This window comes from Armigeres subalbatus, chromosome 3 (genome assembly GCF_024139115.2).
Source record: "Armigeres subalbatus isolate Guangzhou_Male chromosome 3, GZ_Asu_2, whole genome shotgun sequence".
NCBI classification, from domain to species: domain Eukaryota; kingdom Metazoa; phylum Arthropoda; class Insecta; order Diptera; family Culicidae; genus Armigeres; species Armigeres subalbatus.
Genome location: NC_085141.1, coordinates 95,034,788 through 95,058,151, shown reverse-complemented (window position 1 = coordinate 95,058,151; position 23,364 = coordinate 95,034,788). Strand labels below are relative to the sequence as shown.

Genomic DNA, 23,364 nt, shown 5'->3' with positions numbered 1-23,364 from the left:
TAAAAAATTGAAGAGTTGCTACCGTGCGGGACCGAAATCCGTACAGCACCGAAATCCGTCCACCTCATGAGATATCAATCAATTAAAGGTGTTAATGTTATTAATGTAGAAATAATTTATCTTGTCCTGTTCAGATACTTGATAGTAAGCTTTTAGGGCATAGAAATGGAAAGAAGACTTTGAAATTAAAATAACAAAAATCAAAAACCAATTGCCATCCACCAAACGCGGAGTTTTTGCCGAGATTTTGTTTTCGGGTAGAGCATTATTGCACCAAAAGTAACTGTGTGTCATTGCTAATTACGAATCATTACATAAGATAAGCGGAATACAAATCGAAGGGATCGCTTCTCAAGGTGCGTATCGAACTATTCACAGTGGTAGTTTAGTCAATCAGACTGCTTCAGTTTAAATATTTAGTTAAAAAATAGCTGTACGGATTTTGATCCTTTGATTCGAAATCCGTCCACGGTGGACGGATTTCGAGTCAGGAGTAGTTGATTTTATTCATTATTTTATCATTTTTTTCGTAATTTTTAATGAGTAAATGTGAAACACTTCAAAAGTAGAAGTCTTCATGATCCTGTGTCAATGACAAGCGTTTTATTTGCAATCGATTTATATTTTCTAATGACTTTTTCATATACTAAGGTGCATAAGTGTACGGATTTCGATGCCCCACGGTAAATAGTTTTTGCAGAAACTCCAAATGGAATTTCTTGAGAAATTTATTAAGAAACTAGTCGACCCGGCAGACGTTGTCCTGCATAGTAGGCGAGAATGTGCGTTCCGAACTGCCCATGCAAAGTTCGCATAGGAATCACAATTTTAGTTTTTCACGATTTGCTCAACTTTACTCGTAATTTTCGCATTAGGAAATATCATATAAACCCGTCGGAAACTTTAACGAATGTTTTTGCTGAAGAAATGAAAAAAATCCATCCAGCCGATTTCGAGTTATGCGGATACGAACACAGACCATTTCATTTTTATATATAAGATATCCAGAGAAATTGTTAAAGAAACTTCCGAAGGAATTCCTTAACGATTCTCCTAAGGAATTCTTAACAACATTTTCGCAGAAATTACTGAAACAATTTTTTTGTATGCATTCCATAAGGAATTTTCGGAGAAATTTTGTAAGACATGTGTTCAAGCCTTCACAAAAGCTTATGTGCCACAACAAACATAATTTGCGAGTCACCTACAGGCAGTGTTGTCTTACACTCTTTGCAAGAAATTCTGCTCTTTGATTTTACTCCATCTAAACGATGGACATTTAGAAAATTCATATAGCCTTCTATTAGTTGCACTTACTTAGTTAAGATTGTAGAATCGTGTGGATGGAGTAAAATCAAAGAGCAGATTTTTTTGCACAGAGTGTAGGACAACACTGCCTACAGATTTAGGTGCCCGACTGAATGAGGCTTTGCTTTAGACGAAATCCAAAGACCATTTCAACATTTTTTGTATTATTCTACGTAGTAGATTAAATCTACTAGATACAGCCTAATTCAAATTCACAACTAATCAACCAACAAATTCATTATCCAATGTTTGTCACCACACTGTCTTAGAGGCGCCATCACTTGAGGTAGATTTGAAATTGAATTCTGACGAATTCCACCTCAACAACATTCTAACAACAACAATCATAACACGAGTTTAGTACTATTCCAATCAATTCCACCACGTTGTATTGTCTTACAAATACGTATTTCGTCTCTGTAAGGCCATCGTCAGTGTCCCTTATTTTACTCGACTCGACTAAAGTTAATTGATTTTTTTATTGCGATTAGTCATCGGCGTGGCAAAATTATGATCGGCGGCGCGCCGACCCAAAATCGCCGGCGGCGGCGGCGTGAGTAAAACCACCGGCGGCGGCGGCGCGGCGCGGCGGTGCACAGGTCTATTTGAAACTGACGCTCGCCACCCAGCATCCTATAGTGGGATTTCCGGAATAAAATTGCAGTCCCGTCAGAGTGGATTTTTCTGCTACAAAAAGGGCTGTACTTCTCAGTAGTTGGTAGGGAAAATTGTTTAACTCTCTCGGGAAATGTATTTAGTGGCCCTGAAAAGGGCCGTTGGTAGTAGGATTCAAACGGAATGCGGTTGAATGGAATAATTTAAGCACGTTCACCACGGATACGGCGAGCCAGCTGGATGTCCTTGGGCATGATGGTAACACGCTTGGCGTGGATGGCGCACAGGTTCGTATCTTCGAACAGACCGACCAGATAGGCCTCGCTAGCTTCTTGCAGGGCCATGACAGCCGAGCTCTGGAAGCGCAAATCTGTCTTGAAATCCTGAGCAATTTCACGCACCAGACGCTGGAAAGGCAGCTTGCGGATCAGCAGCTCGGTGGATTTCTGATAGCGACGGATCTCACGCAGAGCAACCGTTCCTGGCCGATAACGATGCGGCTTCTTGACTCCTCCGGTGGCTGGGGCGCTCTTACGAGCGGCTTTGGTAGCCAGCTGCTTGCGAGGAGCCTTTCCTCCGGTGGACTTACGAGCGGTCTGCTTGGTACGAGCCATTGTAGTTGATTAGTTTCCTTCCTATCGAAACGAGTACGTTGAAACGAAGCCGAAGAATGAGGGTTGCCTGTCGGTGGTTCGTGTTTGTATGCTTCGTTCGGCCGGGCGCAGCCAATCGCAAGCGACGAAAGAATAAGTAAAATAATAATGGCAAGAAGAACCTACCGCTAGCGGAGGTATAAAAGAGACTGCCATCATCGACGGAAAGCATTAGTTTCGTTTCGTCCGTAATCGAGCACAGTAGCAAACATCAACAATGACTGGCCGTGGCAAAGGAGGCAAAGGACTCGGAAAGGGTGGCGCCAAGCGTCATCGCAAGGTTTTGCGTGATAACATCCAAGGTATCACCAAGCCCGCCATCCGTCGTCTGGCTCGTCGTGGTGGAGTCAAGCGCATCTCCGGTCTCATCTACGAGGAAACCCGTGGTGTGTTGAAGGTGTTCCTGGAAAATGTCATCCGTGATGCCGTCACGTACACTGAACACGCCAAGCGCAAGACCGTTACCGCCATGGATGTCGTCTACGCTCTGAAGCGTCAGGGACGTACCCTGTACGGTTTCGGAGGCTAAATTGCATACGCATTGCCCCCCTCCTCTCTCAAAACGGCCCTTTTCAGGGCCACCAAACACATTCCCCAAAGGAGTTGAAGCTAGAATATTTTCTGTAGCCCTGTAGCTCGAGTATCATGTATATTGGTGGTTGAAATAAATCGTAACAGCAGTGTAGTAAGTGGATGGTTGTAACGTTTCCATTTGCTTTGCTCGGTGACAGTCATTGGGATAAACGCGTCTACGCATTCCGTCACATCCGCAATTCGATTCGTTTCGATAGATGCGCACTACGCCGAACTTGAACCGATCGAGTCTCTGGCAGAAATCGGCTCAGTAGGTACACTAGGTTGACCAAATATGTGCCGTTGACATGCAGTAAAAATTAGATTTATTATATCTTCGTATCATGCCAACATGCATTCACTTCGTTCCACGTTCAGTGGTGGAAGGCAAAGATAACTTTGCAGAGTTAGTAATTTTATTGACAGCGCAGTAAAAAGTAAATTCGTAAAATGGAAGAAAAAAAAAAAGCGAATATAAACAAAAAATCATTATTAGGCATAGTTTATATTATTCAGATATTATTATTAATATCTTTATTAATGAGGTTTTCGGCCCCTCGTATTATTCAGATATTTCAATACCAAACGAATAACAAAATGTGCTATTGTAAAACACAGCGTATGTTATTGTCTGCAGTGTTTTTTTTGCCTACAAATTGTTGGTACTCCTTTGGTATTTTACCATTTATGCAAGGCTAGGTCATAACAGAGTATAGTATCAATAACCGAATGAGGCATTAATGAATTGATTTCCGAATCAGACGTAAATAAAATTAGACGAACGAAACGTAGCAATCAGCAATGCAATGCAAAGCTCGTTGTGGGTACCTATGCAAGAAAACTATCAATTGTAAAGCCCCAAACGCAATACAACGGAACGGCGACGGAACGGCAAATTTGACAGAAAATATATGGGCTAACTGTCAAATTTTCCGTTTCCGTCGCCGTTCCGTTGTATTGCGTTTGGGGCTTAACTCTTTTGCTTGAAAGCCAGATTGGTAGCCCTGAAAAGGACTGATTGGGTGTGTATGGTAGTGCACTGGTGTGCAGTACGGCAAACGATGCTACCGAAAGTTGGAACTTTACTTCTTGGCGGCGGCTTTCTTTGGGGCAGCTTTTTTGGCTGGGGCAGCCTTTTTCGGCTTCGGGGTTTTTGGCTTCTTGGCCGCGGTCTTGGATGGCTTGGTGGCTTTCTGCTTGGGAGCAGCGGCCTTCTTTACGCCTCCCGCTTTCTTGGCTGCTTTGGCACCAGCTGCCTTGGCCTTTTTCGCCGCAGCAGGTTTCTTGGCTTTCTTCTCACCAGCTGGCTTCTTGGCTTTCTTCTCGCCGGCTGGCTTCTTGGTTGCCTTCTTTGTCTTCGCTCCGGCAGCCTTTGGTTTCTTCTCACCGGCCTTTTTCGGTTTCTTCTCTGCGGCAGCCTTTTTAGCTTCGGCCTTCAACTTGAACGATCCAGAGGCCCCAGTTCCCTTGGTTTGAACAAACGTGCCCTTCTCGACACCGTTCTTCAAGGCCTTCTTGAGGAATGGAGCAAGCTTGGCGACATCGCATTTGTAGTTGGCAGCGATATACTTTCGATCGCCTGCAGGGACGATCCATTGCGTTCCTTCAGGGTCTTGATGGCGGAAACAACCATATCGTTCACCGGGGGATGAGTCGATGGCTTCTTGGGCTTGCCTTCTCCCTTCGGTGCCCTTGGTTTCTTGGTCTTGGCTGGGGAGGCAGCAGGAGCTGCTGCAGCGGCTTCGGTGGCGACTTCAGACATCTCGAATTGATAGGGCGAACACTCACGTGATAGATTTGTTAGGATGGGCTTAAATGAAGGCAAACTAGGAAACAGTGCAGCGCTCGATTCTGATGTCTGTGTTAGGGATGCGTGCATCGTCGTCGACTGAAACAGTGTTCGCAGAGATTTGTACGTTCTTCTGGCAGTATGTTTTAAAATACATTTTTCCGTTCGTTAGGAAGAGTTTTATCCTAGGTTGTTGATTTTATTAGTGAGTGCATGAGTTCTGCTGACAATTCCTCGATACTCCAACACGCTGGTATGAACGGCGGCATAGCGTAAGCATGACGCAATTGCACTCCCGTGTCTCTGGTTGATGCTCCTCTTCCGAAAAACAATCAATAGTCGCTATTGAAACAATGACAAAAGGCTCGACGGCAGTGCGTTTGGAAACTTTAATTGTTTCTCTGTCCGATTGCCGCTAAACATGGCCGTCATTTTGGTGCCTGTGTGTGAGACCGGGTCTCAAACAAAGTCCTTCCCAGTGCTGGCGGGTGAAATTGTGCCGGGAGTTTCAGTAAACTTTCAACGATGTTGTATAATTTCAACTAGGAAATTGTAAGTAATTTCCAATATGATCCACGTCATGATAAGTTGCGATTAATCCGGCACATAAGAGTCGTAACCAAGCGCACAACAACGTCAAATCGACTAGTGGTGCCCATACTAGTACTACTACTCTGCTGCCCGTTATGCTGGGTAGATCACTTTCACGTAGTGTATTACGAAGTAAGATCTACCAAACCGATCCCTGGCTTAATCCTTTTCTGTCTTGGTTTTTTTTTTTTTCTTTTCAAGCTAGAACAACGGGCTGTGGTTATTCAAGGATTCATCGTATTTAGTCCTCGATACCAATAGCCGACTCTTAAGTATAACTACAATTGACCCTACCCTGCAGTTGGTTGAAAAACTCGAACTCTCTCCGTTTGAGGAAAATCAAGCAACTTGTCTAGCCATTAGTTGAGAAAAACAAAACAATAACTATTTCGCATGCACTTATACACTGAGTACACGGATAATGCACAGTTGCCGCAAAGTTAACAGTTAACGTTGTGTCATTTGTCTGGCCTACTAGAAGTAGCATCACACTCTACAGTCGATTCAAAAGTATAGGATTGCCAATGTCGTTCCTGTTCGCGTGACTAAGTGACCTGGGATACTTACTACAAGTGTCAAACCGTTGCTGGTGATGAAACCATACATGCACTACAACATGACGCATTAATTATCGCCAATTGAAGCTTGCTGAAGCATAATTTGGCAAAATAATTTAATGGACTACCGCGCTTGCTAGTCAGATTGGTTCAGCTATCCAATGGAACTAACAATCGACAAAGAATAGTTAGCTGTAATATGTACCAATATTTTTAACTTCCAACAAACAGGCCCATCGACGCACTATTTGGTGTGGAGCGGACAACATTGCCATCGTGTCTATGCGCGGTACCCGCTGGAGGTGCAGCCCTGCCGTCCTTCCTGTTTAGTCACACTAAGTCGACAACTAGCAAACATTTGTTTTGGTCCAATGTAGCTCATTAAAACTCGGATTCGCCTACATGGGTCTCAGTATGATAGTTACCATCAACTGTGCGTACAAAAAACAGTGAACCATTCGGTTTAAAAATGAAAAAGTTTTTCAGTCACATGAAAATGTTGATAATTTCAAATCATTGCCAACGTTTCGATCCGGGGCAACATTTGCGTGGCCGAAAATCCTAACTATTAGCAACTAAACCAGAAAAAAAAAAAAGTAGACATTATCGCTAGCATGGTGGATAGAGGGGCAAAAATGATTGGAACTAGAACTGTCGTTCAGCTAGTAGCTGCAAGCACAGGAAAGAATGTTTGCGAGCGTGCTTCACGCTTACATGTCATCAAACCCTGGAAACCGTAGCATTAGAATCATATTCCGGAATAAACTCTTTTTCGTGAAGATTATAGTGGCCCTGAAAAGGGCCTTTTTGGGTAGTGTACTGCGTCGGTCATTATTTACTTGGAGCTGGTGTACTTGGTGACTGCCTTGGTACCTTCAGAGACGGCGTGCTTGGCCAACTCTCCTGGGAGCAGGAGTCGAACGGCTGTTTGAATTTCGCGGGACGTGATGGTCGAGCGCTTGTTGTAGTGAGCCAAACGAGAAGCTTCGGCGGCGATGCGTTCGAAGATATCGTTCACGAAGCTGTTCATGATGCTCATGGCCTTCGACGAAACACCAGTGTCGGGATGGACTTGCTTCAACACCTTGTAGATGTAGATGGCGTAGCTTTCCTTCCTGCGCTGCTTCTTCTTCTTCTTGTCACCCTTGACAATGTTCTTCTGGGCCTTGCCTGATTTCTTGGCGGCCTTTCCGCTGGTTTTCGGTGCCATCGTAGTGGTTAGAGGTTTGTCTCGATCCAAGCTGAAACTGAAACTGATGACAATCGACCGGAGAGGTACAATTTTATACCCGTACGCTAGCGCTTGCGGTTCCTCCCTTCGGCGTGTTTGCTATTCCGTTTTATTCGTTGTTTTCACCCTTGTTTCGGTCCGTCGCAGCGCCGTGCTACTATAAAATAGCCGCCTATTCGCTCGTTCGCCATCAGTACAGTTCACGTACCCGTTGAAGTCGTTTCGTTTCGCTGTTTTAAACACAACACTACTATCCCACAATGTCTGGCCGTGGCAAAGGAGGCAAAGTTAAGGGAAAGGCAAAGTCCCGTTCCAACCGCGCCGGACTGCAGTTCCCAGTCGGTCGTATCCACCGTCTGCTCAGGAAGGGCAACTACGCCGAGCGCGTTGGTGCCGGTGCCCCAGTGTACTTGGCTGCCGTGATGGAATATCTGGCTGCTGAAGTACTCGAGTTGGCAGGAAATGCCGCTCGTGACAACAAGAAGACCAGAATCATCCCCCGTCATCTGCAGTTGGCCATCCGCAACGACGAAGAGTTGAACAAACTGCTGTCCGGTGTCACCATCGCCCAGGGTGGTGTTTTGCCCAACATCCAGGCTGTTCTGCTGCCCAAGAAGACCGAGAAGAAGGCATAAGCTGCTTCTCCGTGTGCCCGCACCCAAAACCCAAAAACCGTCCTTTTCAGGACGACCATGTTGATTTTCCTACGAAAGAGTTTGTTGCGGTAACTTTTCTTCCATTCGCATCGCGCAATGCCAAAAACCTTACCGCTGCGCCGTGACTGGCTCAGCTCCATTGCAGTATGGGAAATTGTTCGGCAAAATGTTGCCCACCGACCTACCTGGTAAGCTCGTGAGCGTGTATGTGTGTGCTCGAGCTAGTTGGCGGTAAATAATGCCCGTTTAGCATCCCCCCGGAACTAGGTTATTGCTGATTGCCCGTGCATTTTGCTGTTTTGTATAGAATCTTAATATCCATTCGCATCCATCCGCATCAAGCGTTTCCAAACCCGCTCTATTTACTCTACCTACGCATGTATATAAGGATAACAAATTACGTTTAAAATTGTGCCCACGGGCAGTGACACTTGTACTGGAAACATATTGTACATATAACATATTAGCTTCAACTAAAAATGAAAATAAAACTGAATGCTAAATAAAACTGACTGTTACGAACAGTTTACCAGTTTACAGTCTCGATCGCTGTACCCGTTAGCGCAGTTTGAAACTGACGCTCGCCACCCGGCATCCTATAGTGGGATTTCCGGAATAAAATTGCAGTCCCGTCAGAGTGGATTTTTCTGCTACAAAAAGGGCTGTACTTCTCAGTAGTTGGTAGGGAAAATTGTTTAACTCTCTCGGGAAATGTATTTAGTGGCCCTGAAAAGGGCCGTTGGTAGTAGGATTCAAACGGAATGCGGTTGAATGGAATAATTTAAGCACGTTCACCACGGATACGGCGAGCCAGCTGGATGTCCTTGGGCATGATGGTAACACGCTTGGCGTGGATGGCGCACAGGTTCGTATCTTCGAACAGACCGACCAGATAGGCCTCGCTAGCTTCTTGCAGGGCCATGACAGCCGAGCTCTGGAAGCGCAAATCTGTCTTGAAATCCTGAGCAATTTCACGCACCAGACGCTGGAAAGGCAGCTTGCGGATCAGCAGCTCGGTGGATTTCTGATAGCGACGGATCTCACGCAGAGCAACCGTTCCTGGCCGATAACGATGCGGCTTCTTGACTCCTCCGGTGGCTGGGGCGCTCTTACGAGCGGCTTTGGTAGCCAGCTGCTTGCGAGGAGCCTTTCCTCCGGTGGACTTACGAGCGGTCTGCTTGGTACGAGCCATTGTAGTTGATTAGTTTCCTTCCTATCGAAACGAGTACGTTGAAACGAAGCCGAAGAATGAGGGTTGCCTGTCGGTGGTTCGTTTTATATGCTTCGTTCGGCCGGGCGCAGCCAATCGCAAGCGACGAAAGAATAAGTAAAATAATAATGGCAAGAAGAACCTACCGCTAGCGGAGGTATAAAAGAGACTGCCATCATCGACGGAAAGCATTAGTTTCGTTTCGTCCGTAATCGAGCACAGTAGCAAACATCAACAATGACTGGCCGTGGCAAAGGAGGCAAAGGACTCGGAAAGGGTGGCGCCAAGCGTCATCGCAAGGTTTTGCGTGATAACATCCAAGGTATCACCAAGCCCGCCATCCGTCGTCTGGCTCGTCGTGGTGGAGTCAAGCGCATCTCCGGTCTCATCTACGAGGAAACCCGTGGTGTGTTGAAGGTGTTCCTGGAAAATGTCATCCGTGATGCCGTCACGTACACTGAACACGCCAAGCGCAAGACCGTTACCGCCATGGATGTCGTCTACGCTCTGAAGCGTCAGGGACGTACCCTGTACGGTTTCGAGGCTAAATTGCATACGCATTGCCCCCCTCCTCTCTCAAAACGGCCCTTTTCAGGGCCACCAAACACATTCCCCAAAGGAGTTGAAGCTAGAATATTTTCTGTAGCCCTGTAGCTCGAGTATCATGTATATTGGTGGTTGAAATAAATCGTAACAGCAGTGTAGTAAGTGGATGGTTGTAACGTTTCCATTTGCTTTGCTCGGTGACAGTCATTGGGATAAACGCGTCTACGCATTCCGTCACATCCGCAATTCGATTCGTTTCGATAGATGCGCACTACGCCGAACTTGAACCGATCGAGTCTCTGGCAGAGAAAAAAAAAAAAAAAACGCACAATCGGCTCAGTAGGTACACTAGGTTGACCAAATATGTGCCGTTGACATGCAGTAAAAATTAGATTTATTATATCTTCGTATCATGCAAACATGCATTCACTTCGTTCCACGTTCAATGGTGGAAGGCAAAGATAACTTTGCAGAGTTAGTAATTTTATTGACAGCGCAGTAAAAAGTAAATTCGTAAAATGGAAGAAAAAAAAAAAAGCGAATATAAACAAAAAATCATTATTAGGCATAGTTTATATTATTCAGATATTATTATTAATATCTTTATTAATGAGGTTTTCGGCCCCTCGTATTATTCAGATATTTCAATACCAAACGAATAACAAAATGTGCTATTGTAAAACACAGCGTATGTTATTGTCTGCAGTGTTTTTTTTTTGCCTACAAATTGTTGGTACTCCTTTGGTATTTTACCATTTATGCAAGGCTAGGTCATAACAGAGTATAGTATCAATAACCGAATGAGGCATTAATGAATTGATTTCCGAATCAGACGTAAATAAAATTAGACGAACGAAACGTAGCAATCAGCAATGCAATGCAAAGCTCGTTGTGGGTACCTATGCAAGAAAACTATCAATTGTAACTCTTTTGCTTGAAAGCCAGATTGGTAGCCCTGAAAAGGACTGATTGGGTGTGTATGGTAGTGCACTGGTGTGCAGTACGGCAAACGATGCTACCGAAAGTTGGAACTTTACTTCTTGGCGGCGGCTTTCTTTGGGGCAGCTTTTTGGCTGGGGCAGCCTTTTTCGGCTTCAGGGTTTTGGCTTCTTGGCCGCGGTCTTGGATGGCTTGGTGGCTTTCTGCTTGGGAGCAGCGGCCTTCTTTACGCCTCCCGCTTTCTTGGCTGCTTTGGCACCAGCTGCCTTGGCCTTTTTCGCCGCAGCAGGTTTCTTGGCTTTCTTCTCACCAGCTGGCTTCTTGGCTTTCTTCTCGCCGGCTGGCTTCTTGGTTGCCTTCTTTGTCTTCGCTCCGGCAGCCTTTGGTTTCTTCTCACCGGCCTTTTTCGGTTTCTTCTCTGCGGCAGCCTTTTTAGCTTCGGCCTTCAACTTGAACGATCCAGAGGCCCCAGTTCCCTTGGTTTGAACAAACGTGCCCTTCTCGACACCGTTCTTCAAGGCCTTCTTGAGGAATGGAGCAAGCTTGGCGACATCGCATTTGTAGTTGGCAGCGATATACTTTTTGATCGCCTGCAGGGACGATCCATTGCGTTCCTTCAGGGTCTTGATGGCGGAAACAACCATATCGTTCACCGGGGGATGAGTCGATGGCTTCTTGGGCTTGCCTTCTCCCTTCGGTGCCCTTGGTTTCTTGGTCTTGGCTGGGGAGGCAGCAGGAGCTGCTGCAGCGGCTTCGGTGGCGACTTCAGACATCTCGAATTGATAGGGCGAACACTCACGTGATAGATTTGTTAGGATGGGCTTAAATGAAGGCAAACTAGGAAACAGTGCAGCGCTCGATTCTGATGTCTGTGTTAGGGATGCGTGCATCGTCGTCGACTGAAACAGTGTTCGCAGAGATTTGTACGTTCTTCTGGCAGTATGTTTTTAAAATACATTTTTCCGTTCGTTAGGAAGAGTTTTATCCTAGGTTGTTGATTTTATTAGTGAGTGCATGAGTTCTGCTGACAATTCCTCGATACTCCAACACGCTGGTATGAACGGCGGCATAGCGTAAGCATGACGCAATTGCACTCCCGTGTCTCTGGTTGATGCTCCTCTTCCGAAAAACAATCAATAGTCGCTATTGAAACAATGACAAAAGGCTCGACGGCAGTGCGTTTGGAAACTTTAATTGTTTCTCTGTCCGATTGCCGCTAAACATGGCCGTCATTTTGGTGCCTGGTGTGTGAGACCGGGTCTCAAACAAAGTCCTTCCCAGTGCTGGCGGGTGAAATTGTGCCGGGAGTTTCAGTAAACTTTCAACGATGTTGTATAATTTCAACTAGGAAATTGTAAGTAATTTCCAATATGATCCACGTCATGATAAGTTGCGATTAATCCGGCACATAAGAGTCGTAACCAAGCGCACAACAACGTCAAATCGACTAGTGGTGCCCATACTAGTACTACTACTCTGCCGCCCGTTATGCTGGGTAGATCACTTTCACGTAGTGTATTACGAAGTAAGATCTACCAAACCGATCCCTGGCTTAATCCTTTTTCTGTCTTGGTTTTTTTTTTCTTTTTTCTTTTTCAAGCTAGAACAACGGGCTGTGGTTATTCAAGGATTCATCGTATTTAGTCCTCGATACCAATAGCCGACTCTTAAGTATAACTACAATTGACCCTACCCTGCAGTTGGTTGAAAAACTCGAACTCTCTCCGTTTGAGGAAAATCGAAGCAACTTGTCTAGCCATTAGTTGAGAAAAACAAAACAATAACTATTTCGCATGCACTTATACACTGAGTACACGGATAATGCACAGTTGCCGCAAAGTTAACAGTTAACGTTGTGTCATTTGTCTGGCCTACTAGAAGTAGCATCACACTCTACAGTCGATTCAAAAGTATAGGATTGCCAATGTCGTTCCTGTTCGCGTGACTAAGTGACCTGGGATACTTACTACAAGTGTCAAACCGTTGCTGGTGATGAAACCATACATGCACTACAACATGACGCATTAATTATCGCCAATTGAAGCTTGCTGAAGCATAATTTGGCAAAATAATTTAATGGACTACCGCGCTTGCTAGTCAGATTGGTTCAGCTATCCAATGGAACTAACAATCGACAAAGAATAGTTAGCTGTAATATGTACCAATATTTTTAACTTCCAACAAACAGGCCCATCGACGCACTATTTGGTGTGGAGCGGACAACATTGCCATCGTGTCTATGCGCGGTACCCGCTGGAGGTGCAGCCCTGCCGTCCTTCCTGTTTAGTCACACTAAGTCGACAACTAGCAAACATTTGTTTTGGTCCAATGTAGCTCATTAAAACTCGGATTCGCCTACATGGGTCTCAGTATGATAGTTACCATCAACTGTGCGTACAAAAAACAGTGAACCATTCGGTTTAAAAATGAAAAAGTTTTTCAGTCACATGAAAATGTTGATAATTTCAAATCATTGCCAACGTTTCGATCCGGGGCAACATTTGCGTGGCCGAAAATCCTAACTATTAGCAACTAAACCAGAAAAAAAAAAGTAGACATTATCGCTAGCATGGTGGATAGAGGGGCAAAAATGATTGGAAATAGAACTGTCGTTCAGCTAGTAGCTGCAAGCACAGGAAAGAATGTTTGCGAGCGTGCTTCACGCTTACATGTCATCAAACCCTGGAAACCGTAGCATTAGAATCATATTCCGGAATAAACTCTTTTTCGTGAAGATTATAGTGGCCCTGAAAAGGGCCTTTTTGGGTAGTGTACTGCGTCGGTCATTATTTACTTGGAGCTGGTGTACTTGGTGACTGCCTTGGTACCTTCAGAGACGGCGTGCTTGGCCAACTCTCCTGGGAGCAGGAGTCGAACGGCTGTTTGAATTTCGCGGGACGTGATGGTCGAGCGCTTGTTGTAGTGAGCCAAACGAGAAGCTTCGGCGGCGATGCGTTCGAAGATATCGTTCACGAAGCTGTTCATGATGCTCATGGCCTTCGACGAAACACCAGTGTCGGGATGGACTTGCTTCAACACCTTGTAGATGTAGATGGCGTAGCTTTCCTTCCTGCGCTGCTTCTTCTTCTTCTTGTCACCCTTGACAATGTTCTTCTGGGCCTTGCCTGATTTCTTGGCGGCCTTTCCGCTGGTTTTCGGTGCCATCGTAGTGGTTAGAGGTTTGTCTCGATCCAAGCTGAAACTGAAACTGATGACAATCGACCGGAGAGGTACAATTTTATACCCGTACGCTAGCGCTTGCGGTTCCTCCCCTTCGGCGTGTTTGCTATTCCGTTTTATTCGTTGTTTTCACCCTTGTTTCGGTCCGTCGCAGCGCCGTGCTACTATAAAATAGCCGCCTATTCGCTCGTTCGCCATCAGTACAGTTCACGTACCCGTTGAAGTCGTTTCGTTTCGCTGTTTTAAACACAACACTACTATCCCACAATGTCTGGCCGTGGCAAAGGAGGCAAAGTTAAGGGAAAGGCAAAGTCCCGTTCCAACCGCGCCGGACTGCAGTTCCCAGTCGGTCGTATCCACCGTCTGCTCAGGAAGGGCAACTACGCCGAGCGCGTTGGTGCCGGTGCCCCAGTGTACTTGGCTGCCGTGATGGAATATCTGGCTGCTGAAGTACTCGAGTTGGCAGGAAATGCCGCTCGTGACAACAAGAAGACCAGAATCATCCCCCGTCATCTGCAGTTGGCCATCCGCAACGACGAAGAGTTGAACAAACTGCTGTCCGGTGTCACCATCGCCCAGGGTGGTGTTTTGCCCAACATCCAGGCTGTTCTGCTGCCCAAGAAGACCGAGAAGAAGGCATAAGCTGCTTCTCCGTGTGCCCGCACCCAAAACCCAAAAACCGTCCTTTTCAGGACGACCATGTTGATTTTCCTACGAAAGAGTTTGTTGCGGTAACTTTTCTTCCATTCGCATCGCGCAATGCCAAAAACCTTACCGCTGCGCCGTGACTGGCTCAGCTCCATTGCAGTATGGGAAATTGTTCGGCAAAATGTTGCCCACCGACCTACCTGGTAAGCTCGTGAGCGTGTATGTGTGTGCTCGAGCTAGTTGGCGGTAATTAATGCCCGTTTAGCATCCCCCGGAACTAGGTTATTGCTGATTGCCCGTGCATTGTGCTGTTTTGTATAGAATCTTAATATCCATCCGCATCCATCCGCATCAAGCATCCGCCTGAGCGTTTCCAAACCCTCTCCATTTACTCTTCCTACGCATGTATACTAGGATAACAAATTACGTTTAAAATTGTGCCCAACCAAGGGCAGTGACACTTGTACTGGAAACTTATTCTACTTACTTAGCTAACTAAACTAAAAATGAAAATAAAACTGAATGCTAAATAAAACTGACTGTTACGAACAGTTTACCAGTTTACAGTCTCGATCGCTGTACCCGTTAGCGCAGTTTGAAACTGACGCTCGCCACCCGGCATCCTATAGTGGGATTTCCGGAATAAAATTGCAGTCCCGTCAGAGTGGATTTTTCTGCTACAAAAAGGGCTGTACTTCTCAGTAGTTGGTAGGGAAAATTGTTTAACTCTCTCGGGAAATGTATTTAGTGGCCCTGAAAAGGGCCGTTGGTAGTAAGATTCAAACGGAATGCGGTTGAATGGAATAATTTAAGCACGTTCACCACGGATACGGCGAGCCAGCTGGATGTCCTTGGGCATGATGGTAACACGCTTGGCGTGGATGGCGCACAGGTTCGTATCTTCGAACAGACCGACCAGATAGGCCTCGCTAGCTTCTTGCAGGGCCATGACAGCCGAGCTCTGGAAGCGCAAATCTGTCTTGAAATCCTGAGCAATTTCACGCACCAGACGCTGGAAAGGCAGCTTGCGGATCAGCAGCTCGGTGGATTTCTGATAGCGACGGATCTCACGCAGAGCAACCGTTCCTGGCCGATAACGATGCGGCTTCTTGACTCCTCCGGTGGCTGGGGCGCTCTTACGAGCGGCTTTGGTAGCCAGCTGCTTGCGAGGAGCCTTTCCTCCGGTGGACTTACGAGCGGTCTGCTTGGTACGAGCCATTGTAGTTGATTAGTTTCCTTCCTATCGAAACGAGTACGTTGAAACGAAGCCGAAGAATGAGGGTTGCCTGTCGGTGGTTCGTTTTTATATGCTTCGTTCGGCCGGGCGCAGCCAATCGCAAGCGACGAAAGAATAAGTAAAATAATAATGGCAAGAAGAACCTACCGCTAGCGGAGGTATAAAAGAGACTGCCATCATCGACGGAAAGCATTAGTTTCGTTTCGTCCGTAATCGAGCACAGTAGCAAACATCAACAATGACTGGCCGTGGCAAAGGAGGCAAAGGACTCGGAAAGGGTGGCGCCAAGCGTCATCGCAAGGTTTTGCGTGATAACATCCAAGGTATCACCAAGCCCGCCATCCGTCGTCTGGCTCGTCGTGGTGGAGTCAAGCGCATCTCCGGTCTCATCTACGAGGAAACCCGTGGTGTGTTGAAGGTGTTCCTGGAAAATGTCATCCGTGATGCCGTCACGTACACTGAACACGCCAAGCGCAAGACCGTTACCGCCATGGATGTCGTCTACGCTCTGAAGCGTCAGGGACGTACCCTGTACGGTTTCGGAGGCTAAATTGCATACGCATTGCCCCCCTCCTCTCTCAAAACGGCCCTTTTCAGGGCCACCAAACACATTCCCCAAAGGAGTTGAAGCTAGAATATTTTCTGTAGCCCTGTAGCTCGAGTATCATGTATATTGGTGGTTGGAATAAATCGAACAGCAGTGTAGTAAGTGGATGGTTGAAACGGTTCGCTTTGCTTTGCTCGGTGACAGTCATTGAGATGAACGCGTCTACGCATTCCGTCACATCCGCAATTCTATTCGTTTCGATAGATGCGCACTACGCCGAACTTGCACCGATCGAGTCTCTTGTAGAAAAAAAAACACAATCGGCTCAGTAGGTACACTAGGTTGCCCAAATATGTGCCGTTGACATGCAGGAAAAATCAGATTATTATATCTTCGTATCATGCAAACATGCATTCACTTCGTTCCACGTTCAATGGTGGAAGGCAAAGATAACTTTGCAGAGTTAGTAATTTTATTGACAGCGCAGTAAAAAGTAAATTCGTAAAATGGAAGAAAAAAAAAAGCGAATATAAACAAAAAATCATAATTAGGCATAGTTTATATTATTCAGATATTATTATTAATATCTTTATTAATGAGGTTTTCGCCTCGTATTATTCAGATATTTCAATACCAAACGAATAACAAAATGTGCTATTGTAAAACACAGCGTATGTTATTGTCTGCAGTGTTTTTTTTTTTGCCTGCAAATTGTTGGTACTCCTTTGGTATTTTACCATTTATGCAAGGCTAGGTCATAACAGAGTATAGTATCAATAACCGAATGAGGCATTAATGAATTGATATCCGAATCAGACGTAAATAAAATTAGACGAACGAAACGTAGCAATCAGCAATGCAATGCAAAGCTCGTTGTGGGTACCTATGCAAGAAAACTATCAATTGTAACTCTTTTGCTTGAAAGCCAGATTGGTAGCCCTGAAAAGGACTGATTGGGTGTGTATGGTAGTGCACTGGTGTGCAGTACGGCAAACGATGCTACCGAAAGTTGGAACTTTACTTCTTGGCGGCGGCTTTCTTTGGGGCAGCTTTTTTTGGCTGGGGCAGCCTTTTTCGGCTTCGGGGTTTTTGGCTTCTTGGCCGCGGTCTTGGATGGCTTGGTGGCTTTCTGCTTGGGAGCAGCGGCCTTCTTTACGCCTCCCGCTTTCTTGGCTGCTTTGGCACCAGCTGCCTTGGCCTTTTTCGCCGCAGCAGGTTTCTTGGCTTTCTTCTCACCAGCTGGCTTCTTGGCTTTCTTCTCGCCGGCTGGCTTCTTGGTTGCCTTCTTTGTCTTCGCTCCGGCAGCCTTTGGTTTCTTCTCACCGGCCTTTTTCGGTTTCTTCTCTGCGGCAGCCTTTTTAGCTTCGGCATTCAACTTGAACGATCCAGAGGCCCCAGTTCCCTTGGTTTGAACAAACGTGCCCTTCTCGACACCGTTCTTCAAGGCCTTCTTGAGGAATGGAGCAAGCTTGGCGACATCGCATTTGTAGTTGGCAGCGATATACTTTTTGATCGCCTGCAGGGACGATCCATTGCGTTCCTTCAGGGTCTTGATGGCGGAAACAACCATATCGTTCACCGGGGCATGAGTCGATGGCTTCTTGGGCTTGCCTTCTCCCTTCGGTGCCCTTGGTTTCTTGGTCTTGGCTGGGGAGGCAGCAGGAGCTGCTGCAGCGGCTTCGGTGGCGACTTCAGACATCTCGAATTGATAGGGCGAACACTCACGTGATAGATTTGTTAGGATGGGCTTAAATAAAGGCAAACTAGGAAACAGTGCAGCGCTCGATTCTGATGTCTGTGTTAGGGATGCGTGCATCGTCGTCGACTGAAACAGTGTTCGCAGAGATTTGTACGTTCTTCTGGCAGTATGTTTTTAAAATACATTTTTCCGTTCGTTAGGAAAAGTTTTATCCTAGGTTGTTGATTTTATTAGTGAGTGCATGAGTTCTGCTGACAATTCCTCGATACTCCAACACGCTGGTATGAACGACGGCATAGCGTAAGCATGACGCAATTGCACTCCGTGTCTCTGGTTGATGCTCCTCTTCCGAAAAACAATCAATAGTCGCTATTGAAACAATGACAACAGGCTCGACGACAGTGCGTTTGGAAACTTTAATTGTTTCTCTGTCCGGTTGCCGCTAAACATGGCCGTCATTTTGGTGCCTGGTGTGTGAGACCGGGTCTCAAACAAAGTCCTTCCCAGTGCTGGCGGGTGAAATTGTGCCGGGAGTTTCAGTAAACTTTCAACGATGTTGTATAATTTCAACTAGGAAATTGTAAGTAATTTCCAATATGATCCACGTCATGATAAGTTGCGATTAATCCGGCACATAAGAGTCGTAACCAAGCGCACAACAACGTCAAATCGACTAGTGGTGCCCATACTAGTACTACTACTCTGCCGCCCGTTATGCTGGGTAGATCACTTTCACGTAGTGTATTACGAAGTAAGATCTACCAAACCGATCCCTGGCTTAATCCTTTTTCTGTCTTGTTTTTGTTTCTTTTTTTTTTTTCTTTTTCAAGCTAGAACAACGGGCTGTGGTTATTCAAGGATTCATCGTATTTAGTCCTCGATACCAATAGCCGACTCTTAAGTATAACAACAATTGACCCTACCCTGCAGTTGGTTGAAAAACTCGAACTCTCTCCGTTTGAGGAAAATCGAAGCAACTTGTCTAGCCATTAGTTGAGAAAAACAAAACAATAACCTATATCGCATGCACTTATACACTGAGTACACGGATAATGCACAGTTGCCGCAAAGTTAACAGTTAACGTTGTGTCATTTGTCTGGCCTACTAGAAGTAGCATCACACTCTACAGTCGATTCAAAAGTATAGGATTGCCAATGTCGTTCCTGTTCGCGTGACTAAGTGACCTAGGATACTTACTACAAGTGTCAAACCGTTGCTGGTGATGAAACCATACATGCACTACAACATGACGCATTAACTATCGCCAATTGAAGCTTGCTGAAGCATAATTTGGCAAAATAATTTAATGGACTACCGCGCTTGCTAGTCAGATTGGTTCAGCTATCCAATGGAACTAACAATCGACAAAGAATAGTTAGCTGTAATATGTACCAATATTTTTAACTTCCAACAAACAGGCCCATCGACGCACTATTTGGTGTGGAGCGGACAACATTGCCCTCGTGTCTATGCGCGGTACCCGCTGGAGGTGCAGCCCTGCCGTCCTTCCTGTTTAGTCACACTAAGTCGACAACTAGCAAACATTTGTTTTGGTCCAATGTAGCTCATTAAAACTCGGATTCGCCTACATGGGTCTCAGTATGATAGTTACCATCAACTGTGCGTACAAAAAACAGTCAACCATTCGGTTTAAAAATGAAAAAGTTTTTCAGTCACATGAAAATGTTGATAATTTCAAATCATTGCCAACGTTTCGATCCGGGGCAACATTTGCGTGGCCGAAAATCCTAACTATTAGCAACTGAACCAGAAAAAAAAAAAGTAGACATTATCGCTAGCATGGTGGCTAGAGGGGCAGAAATGATTGGAACTAGAACTGTCGTTCAGCTAGTAGCTGCAAGCACAGGAAAGAATGTTTGCGAGCGTGCTTCACGCTTACATGTCATCAAACCCTGGAAACCATAGCATAGAATCATATTCCGGAATAAACTCTTTTTCGTGAAGATTGTAGTGGCCCTGAAAAGGGCCTTTTTGGGTAGTGTACTGCGTCGGTCATCATTTACTTGGAGCTGGTGTACTTGGTGACTGCCTTGGTACCTTCAGAGACGGCGTGCTTGGCCAACTCTCCTGGGAGCAGGAGTCGAACGGCTGTTTGAATTTCGCGGGACGTGATGGTCGAGCGCTTGTTGTAGTGAGCCAAACGAGAAGCTTCGGCGGCGATGCGTTCGAAGATATCGTTCACGAAGCTGTTCATGATGCTCATGGCCTTCGACGAAACACCAGTGTCGGGATGGACTTGCTTCAACACCTTGTAGATGTAGATGGCGTAGCTTTCCTTCCTGCGCTGCTTCTTCTTCTTCTTGTCTCCCTTGACAATGTTCTTCTGGGCCTTGCCTGATTTCTTGGCGGCCTTTCCGCTGGTTTTCGGTGCCATCGTAGTGGTTAGAGGTTTGTCTCGATCCAAGCTGAAACTGAAACTGATGACAATCGACCGGAGAGGTACAATTTTATACCCGTACGCTAGCGCTTGCGGTTCCTCCCCTTCGGCGTGTTTGCTATTCCGTTTTATTCGTTGTTTTCACCCTTGTTTCGGTCCGTCGCAGCGCCGTGCTACTATAAAATAGCCGCCTATTCGCTCGTTCGCCATCAGTACAGTTCACGTACCCGTTGAAGTCGTTTCGTTTCGCTGTTTTAAACACAACACTACTATCCCACAATGTCTGGCCGTGGCAAAGGAGGCAAAGTTAAGGGAAAGGCAAAGTCCCGTTCCAACCGCGCCGGACTGCAGTTCCCAGTCGGTCGTATCCACCGTCTGCTCAGGAAGGGCAACTACGCCGAGCGCGTTGGTGCCGGTGCCCCAGTGTACTTGGCTGCCGTGATGGAATATCTGGCTGCTGAAGTACTCGAGTTGGCAGGAAATGCCGCTCGTGACAACAAGAAGACCAGAATCATACGTCATCTGCAGTTGGCCATCCGCAACGACGAAGAGTTGAACAAACTGCTGTCCGGTGTCACCATCGCCCAGGGTGGTGTTTTGCCCAACATCCAGGCTGTTCTGCTGCCCAAGAAGACCGAGAAGAAGGCATAAGCTGCTTCTCCGTGTGCCCGCACCCAAAACCCAAAAACCGTCCTTTTCAGGACGACCATGTTGATTTTCCTACGAAAGAGTTTGTTGTGGTAACTTTTCTTCCATTCGCATCGCGCAATGCCAAAACCTCACCGCTGCGCGGTGACTGGCTCCGTGGCAGATTTCCATTGCAGTATGGGACATTGTTCGGCAAAAGGTTGCCCACCGACCTACCTAGTAAGCTCGTGAGCGTGTATGTGTGTGCTCGAGCTAGTTGGCGGTAATTAATGCCCGTTTAGCATCCCCCGGAACTAGGTTATTGCTGATTGCCCGTGCATTTTGCTGTTTTGTATAGAATCTTAATATCCATTCGCATCCATCCGCATCAAGCGTTTCCAAACCCGCTCTATTTACTCTTCCTACGCATGTATGTATTACGGGCTAACAAATTACGTTTAAAATTGTGCCCAAGGGCAGTGACACTTGTACTGGAAACATATTGTACTTACTTAGCTTCAACTAAAAATGAAAATAAAACTGAATGCTAAATAAAACTGACTGTTACGAACAGTTTACCTATCGTCTCGATCGCTGTACCCGTTAGCGCAGTTTGAAACTGACGCTCGCCACCCGGCATCCTATAGTGGGATTTCCGGAATAAAATTGCAGTCCCGTCAGAGTGGATTTTTCTGCTACAAAAAGTACTGTACTTCTCAGTAGTTGGTAGGGAAAATTGTTTAACTCTCTCGGGAAATGTATTTAGTGGCCCTGAAAAGGGCCGTTGGTAGTAAGATTCAAACGGAATGCGGTTGAATGGAATAATTTAAGCACGTTCACCACGGATACGGCGAGCCAGCTGGATGTCCTTGGGCATGATGGTAACACGCTTGGCGTGGATGGCGCACAGGTTCGTATCTTCGAACAGACCGACCAGATAGGCCTCGCTAGCTTCTTGCAGGGCCATGACAGCCGAGCTCTGGAAGCGCAAATCTGTCTTGAAATCCTGAGCAATTTCACGCACCAGACGCTGGAAAGGCAGCTTGCGGATCAGCAGCTCGGTGGATTTCTGATAGCGACGGATCTCACGCAGAGCAACCGTTCCTGGCCGATAACGATGCGGCTTCTTGACTCCTCCGGTGGCTGGGGCGCTCTTACGAGCGGCTTTGGTAGCCAGCTGCTTGCGAGGAGCCTTTCCTCCGGTGGACTTACGAGCGGTCTGCTTGGTACGAGCCATTGTAGTTGATTAGTTTCCTTCCTATCGAAACGAGTACGTTGAAACGAAGCCGAAGAATGAGGGTTGCCTGTCGGTGGTTCGTTTTTATATGCTTCGTTCGGCCGGGCGCAGCCAATCGCAAGCGACGAAAGAATAAGTAAAATAATAATAGCAAGAAGAACCTACCGCTAGCGGAGGTATAAAAGAGACTGCCATCATCGACGGAAAGCATTAGTTTCGTTTCGTCCGTAATCGAGCACAGTAGCAAACAGCAACAATGACTGGCCGTGGCAAAGGAGGCAAAGGACTCGGAAAGGGTGGCGCCAAGCGTCATCGCAAGGTTTTGCGTGATAACATCCAAGGTATCACCAAGCCCGCCATCCGCCGTCTGGCTCGTCGTGGTGGAGTCAAGCGCATCTCCGGTCTCATCTACGAGGAAACCCGTGGTGTGTTGAAGGTGTTCCTGGAAAATGTCATCCGTGATGCCGTCACGTACACTGAACACGCCAAGCGCAAGACCGTTACCGCCATGGATGTCGTCTACGCTCTGAAGCGTCAGGGACGTACCCTGTACGGTTTCGGAGGCTAAATTGCATACGCATTGCCCCCCTCCTCTCTCAAAACGGCCCTTTTCAGGGCCACCAAACACATTCCCCAAAGGAGTTGAAGCTAGAATATTTTCTGTAGCCCTGTAGCTCGAGTATCATGTATATTGGTGGTTGAAATAAATCGTAACAGCAGTGTTAGTAAGTGGATGGTTGGAACGTTTCCGTTTGCTTTGCTCAGTGACAGTCATTGGGATAAACGCGGCTACGCATTCCGTCACATCCGCAATTCGATTCGTTTCGATAGATGCGCACTACGCCGAACTTGAACCGATCGAGTCTCTGGCAGAAGAAAAAAAAAAAAGGAACATTCGGCTCAGTAGGTACACTAGGTTGACCAAATATGTGCCGTTGACATGCAGTAAAAATTAAATTTATTATATCTTCGTATATCATGCAAACATGCATTCACTTCGTTCCACGTTCAATGGTGGAAGGCAAAGATAACTTTGCAGAGTTAGTAATTTTATTGACAGCGCAGTAAAAAGTAAATTCGTAAAATGGAAGAAAAAAAAAGCGAATATAAACAAAAAATCAT

The 23,364-nt window shown here is 46.2% G+C and overlaps 13 protein-coding genes and 2 pseudogenes across 16 annotated transcripts in view; 8 read left to right on the top strand and 7 right to left on the bottom strand.

Moving 5' to 3' along the window:
- Window positions 1–23,364, top strand: part of LOC134221109 (transcription factor HNF-4 homolog) — a 371,046-nt gene that overhangs the window by 208,821 nt on the left and 138,861 nt on the right. The window lies entirely within an intron of this gene.
- LOC134226995 (histone H4) lies at window positions 2,767–3,162 on the top strand. Its single transcript, XM_062708156.1, has one exon. It carries the CDS (start codon window positions 2,794–2,796, stop codon window positions 3,103–3,105), a length of 312 nt encoding a protein of 103 aa, XP_062564140.1. The 5' UTR covers window positions 2,767–2,793; the 3' UTR covers window positions 3,106–3,162.
- Window positions 4,145–4,959, bottom strand: LOC134226983 (histone H1B-like; annotated as a pseudogene).
- Window positions 6,868–7,348, bottom strand: LOC134226993 (histone H2B). The gene has a single exon (XM_062708155.1). It carries the CDS (start codon window positions 7,294–7,296, stop codon window positions 6,922–6,924), a length of 375 nt encoding a protein of 124 aa, XP_062564139.1. The 5' UTR covers window positions 7,297–7,348; the 3' UTR covers window positions 6,868–6,921.
- LOC134226990 (histone H2A) lies at window positions 7,499–8,008 on the top strand. Its single transcript, XM_062708151.1, has one exon. The coding sequence runs from the start codon at window positions 7,578–7,580 to the stop codon at window positions 7,950–7,952; it is 375 nt and encodes a 124-aa protein (XP_062564135.1). The 5' UTR covers window positions 7,499–7,577; the 3' UTR covers window positions 7,953–8,008.
- Window positions 9,394–10,590, top strand: LOC134226986 (histone H4-like). The gene has a single exon (XM_062708148.1). It carries the CDS (start codon window positions 9,421–9,423, stop codon window positions 9,835–9,837), a length of 417 nt encoding a protein of 138 aa, XP_062564132.1. The 5' UTR covers window positions 9,394–9,420; the 3' UTR covers window positions 9,838–10,590.
- Window positions 10,676–11,489, bottom strand: LOC134226984 (histone H1B-like). Its single transcript, XM_062708147.1, is given in 2 exon segments — window positions 10,676–10,829; window positions 10,831–11,489. Coding segments are annotated over 2 exon segments (678 nt in total). The 5' UTR covers window positions 11,442–11,489; the 3' UTR covers window positions 10,676–10,762.
- On the bottom strand, window positions 13,405–13,887 carry LOC134226992 (histone H2B). Its single transcript, XM_062708154.1, has one exon. It carries the CDS (start codon window positions 13,831–13,833, stop codon window positions 13,459–13,461), a length of 375 nt encoding a protein of 124 aa, XP_062564138.1. The 5' UTR covers window positions 13,834–13,887; the 3' UTR covers window positions 13,405–13,458.
- On the top strand, window positions 14,037–14,546 carry LOC134226991 (histone H2A). Its single transcript, XM_062708153.1, has one exon. The coding sequence runs from the start codon at window positions 14,116–14,118 to the stop codon at window positions 14,488–14,490; it is 375 nt and encodes a 124-aa protein (XP_062564137.1). The 5' UTR covers window positions 14,037–14,115; the 3' UTR covers window positions 14,491–14,546.
- Window positions 15,249–15,768, bottom strand: LOC134226988 (histone H3). The gene has a single exon (XM_062708149.1). The coding sequence runs from the start codon at window positions 15,713–15,715 to the stop codon at window positions 15,305–15,307; it is 411 nt and encodes a 136-aa protein (XP_062564133.1). The 5' UTR covers window positions 15,716–15,768; the 3' UTR covers window positions 15,249–15,304.
- LOC134226996 (histone H4) lies at window positions 15,945–16,340 on the top strand. Its single transcript, XM_062708157.1, has one exon. It carries the CDS (start codon window positions 15,972–15,974, stop codon window positions 16,281–16,283), a length of 312 nt encoding a protein of 103 aa, XP_062564141.1. The 5' UTR covers window positions 15,945–15,971; the 3' UTR covers window positions 16,284–16,340.
- On the bottom strand, window positions 17,211–18,047 carry LOC134227283 (histone H1B-like; annotated as a pseudogene).
- On the bottom strand, window positions 19,957–20,431 carry LOC134227284 (histone H2B). The gene has a single exon (XM_062708653.1). It carries the CDS (start codon window positions 20,373–20,375, stop codon window positions 20,001–20,003), a length of 375 nt encoding a protein of 124 aa, XP_062564637.1. The 5' UTR covers window positions 20,376–20,431; the 3' UTR covers window positions 19,957–20,000.
- On the top strand, window positions 20,575–21,085 carry LOC134227285 (histone H2A-like). Its single transcript, XM_062708654.1, has one exon. The coding sequence runs from the start codon at window positions 20,658–20,660 to the stop codon at window positions 21,027–21,029; it is 372 nt and encodes a 123-aa protein (XP_062564638.1). The 5' UTR covers window positions 20,575–20,657; the 3' UTR covers window positions 21,030–21,085.
- On the top strand, window positions 22,446–23,077 carry LOC134225983 (histone H4). Its single transcript, XM_062706463.1, has one exon. The coding sequence runs from the start codon at window positions 22,499–22,501 to the stop codon at window positions 22,808–22,810; it is 312 nt and encodes a 103-aa protein (XP_062562447.1). The 5' UTR covers window positions 22,446–22,498; the 3' UTR covers window positions 22,811–23,077.